This window comes from Azolla caroliniana, unplaced genomic scaffold, assembly GCF_043228905.1.
Source record: "Azolla caroliniana isolate FFs.n. ecotype wild unplaced genomic scaffold, voAzoCaro1.0.p SCAF_7, whole genome shotgun sequence".
NCBI classification, from domain to species: Eukaryota; Viridiplantae; Streptophyta; class Polypodiopsida; order Salviniales; family Salviniaceae; genus Azolla; species Azolla caroliniana.
Genome location: NW_028230442.1, coordinates 15,205,438 through 15,208,817, shown reverse-complemented (window position 1 = coordinate 15,208,817; position 3,380 = coordinate 15,205,438). Strand labels below are relative to the sequence as shown.

Here is a 3,380-nt window from a genome sequence, read left to right as displayed (position 1 = left end):
AACCTCTACTTGGATCTTTGGCAAAAGTTGGTTTCGTTTGGATTCCACATTCTTATTAGGCGCACTGGTATATATCCATAATGAATAGCGTGATGATAAGGGTTTAGATAGCACGGATTTGTCAATCTACGATAATATGTGTGTGTGCGTGTGTGTGTGGAGGTTCCCTTTACACAGTTAAAACAAAAACAAAAAAGAGTTTATTTACCCCAAATCCAACGATCAAAGAGGAAAGAAAAAAGTGGCAAAAAGATGGTACAACTAGATAGATAGACAGAGCGAGAGAGCGAGAGTTTGCATAGATGGATGTAGCTCGTTTCATAAGGTTGCCCAATGGAGACCATGTGGTCATGGGTTCAACCCCTCCATTCCATAGTGTCATCTAGTGAATGAAGTGATATGTATATATGGAGTATATAATAGAGAGGAGTAAAATTGGGTTTCGAACCCAAGACCTAGTGACTTGTAGTAACAACTTACCAATAGGGTAAGCTTTGTACAAAATGAAAAACCGAGAGAGACAAAGAGGACTTTGTGAAAAGATGGGGCAAGGGGGACTGATTGTTTTGTGACGGATTGAGTGTTCCAATTGTCATATGATAGGATTGGGATTGCATAGTTAGAGATATTCATGGTGTTCCAATTGGCATGACTCATATGATAGGATTGGGACATAGTTAGAGATATTCATGGGCGAAGTTTGGTGGGATTGAGTGTTCCAATTGTCATATGATAGGATTGGAATTGCATAGTTAGAGATATTGCTGGGCGAAGTGGAACGTTATCCCCATTTAATATCAGGGTAGGCTTTGCCAAGCACCTTTACAGCTGTCCCGTCTGGTGTGATGGATGGAAGTACATATGTATGTGTCGATATATGTATGAAGATATGTTTTTTTTTGGTTTGGAAGTACATATGTATGTGTCGATATATGTATGTATGTATGTATGAAGGACCGTATATGTGTGACGTGTGGCATTAGGTACACGGATGGAGCCCAGACAGATTCCTAGCCCTTTTATTATAACAGCTAAAGCAATTAAGCTAGCTACAACGTAACCAAGCAAGCCGTCTCTCTCTCTCTCTCTCTCTCTTTCTCTCTCAATTTACCGTCATCTATGGCGGCGACTTCTACAACAACTTCCCCTGTTCTGGTGTCGACTGCAAGCCTTCCCCGCTTCATAGCGTTGGAATCGGTGTCTCGGCCGGGGGGTGAGTATTTAACGGTCCATCGCGAGCAGATCCATTACCTCACCTTCACGGCGAGGCAGAAAACGCGCATGGTAGCCCATGAGGTGCTGCACAATACAGACGAGGCGGGCGTGCTCATGCTGCGTGCGCCCAACGGCCACTTCTGGCAGCGCAATTCGTCGCGCTACATCGTGGCGGATCGAGAGTCCACACCCGGCAGCCCGGCTTCCGACCCGGCCTGCTACTTCCGAGCCTTCCGCCACGGTGACCACCTTTTCCTTCAATCTTTGCTGGACGGTGAATACATCAAGCGCTTTACCCACATTGTCAGTCACGCTCTTCATGCGTCTGGCACGGGCGTCGGGGATATTCATTCAGCCTTCCGCTACTCCTCGGCTGTTGACGTCGCGGTTGTTCTCCCGCGTTACATCATGCTCGAGGGCGACAACCAGAGGTACTGTCTCTTTCTTCTTTTTTTTTGTCAGATTCTTATCATATGAATGTATTATGTGCTTCACGATCATCATCATGACATATGATATGATTGATGGATCAATGTATGTATGTATGTATGTATTGCCGCAGGTATGTTGCCCACGCCCGTGAGCGTAGCATAGACTGGCTCAAGTTCCATCAGCAGATTCCCGATTTGAATGCCGTGCACGAGGTCATTCCTCTGCTTAACGGCAACTTCGCAATTTTTCACATCAGCCTCCGGAGATACTGGAGGCGCAGCCCCAATTGGATATGGCTGGACGTGGAAAACCTCTCCGATGCTGTCAACGACATAAACTGTCAATTCGATGTCATCAGCCTCAGCAGCGTCCTGCTCGCCTTCCGATCCGTAGCCAACGACCGGCTCCTAAGGCGGCACACCGAGTTCTGGGTGGATATGTTGTGCGCTGTCGGCGACACGACCAACGATCCCGCGACTCGTCTCATTGTTAAGGAAGCGGTGCTGAGTCGAAACTTCTTCAACATAAGGTACCTGCTCAATCTTGCGGAAGTAAGCGAGGTGACGCCGGTGCTGGTGGGCTCCGGATCCATATTGAACAACACCGGCCTTACCACGAACTTGGAGGTCCAAGTGACAATCACTCAGGAGGTGTCCAATTCGCAGACGTGGTCCACATCCACCACCTTCAGCACCTCTCTCACTGTGGGTTTCAGCGTCGGCATTCCATCGGTGGCCTCCGTCGAGGGCAGCGTCACTGTCGGCTTCTCCAGAAGTATCTCCACAGAGATGGGCACCACCACAACCACTGCTCTGTCATTCCAGACCACGTACGTCGTCAACGACGTGCCGCCCGGAGTTGAGGTGAATCAGAAAATATCATCACTTTTCATAGATAACTTAACTTGTTTTTAGGGTTTAGCATTTCAATCCAATAATTTGACTAGGATGGTCTACCTTTAGAGAGGCTGGCTGGCTGGCTGGCTGGCTGGCTACATTCATTACTAGGGCCACCCACCCACTCATGTGTGTTGTTTCTATTTTTATTATGTCTTTTCATGGGTGAATTGAATTGTTGATGGGTGTAGGCCACGGTCAATGTTGAATGTACAACGGCCAAATGCCGCATTCCCTTCACATACACGAGCAGGGATACGCGCATCGACGGCGTCAATATGCCCAATGTAGACCGCGTTGATGGCATCTTCGAAGGTGTCAACGCCTTCAACATTCGTGGAGTGGTCTCAACACGCGATCGGAATGGTGTGATACTAGAAAATATGCGCGCCATCTTGCCAGTGCAGTTAATGTAGTAATCTATGACATATCTGCTATTTCCTTTCTTGTCTTTGTTGGCATGAATCCGTTAATTGCAAAAGAAGCCCAACTGCTTGTTATGCTAGCAAGCTTCGTGTTGTTGTAGCTACACAAATCTTTCCTAGAATGCTACGAAGCCCTAATATGTTTTTTGTGCTTCTTCTTTCTTATGATTGTTCTCTTCCTTGCTTGTTCTTATCTTCATCATTTCAGCTTAATTCCGCAACTACACTTTATGCAATATTTACAATGAATGCATGTGCGATTGACCCATTATCATACGAACTCTCTATGAGTTGAATGGATTTCACTTCCCAATGCCAACACCAACAATGAAGGTTGCATATTCCGCTTCATTGTTGGTGTTGGCATTGGGAAACGAAATCCCTTCAGCGTGTACCACCTCTCCATTAGGGT

General features: G+C 46.7%; 1 protein-coding gene across 1 annotated transcript; it reads left to right on the top strand.

The window, feature by feature from the left end:
• Positions 1–1,093: 1,093 nt before the first annotated feature.
• LOC147862038 (uncharacterized) lies at positions 1,094–3,122 on the top strand. The gene is made up of 3 exons (XM_087323132.1): positions 1,094–1,646; positions 1,778–2,510; positions 2,735–3,122. Exons 1-3 carry the CDS (start codon positions 1,120–1,122, stop codon positions 2,957–2,959), a joined length of 1,485 nt encoding a protein of 494 aa, XP_087179258.1. The 5' UTR covers positions 1,094–1,119; the 3' UTR covers positions 2,960–3,122.
• Positions 3,123–3,380: the final 258 nt, after the last annotated feature.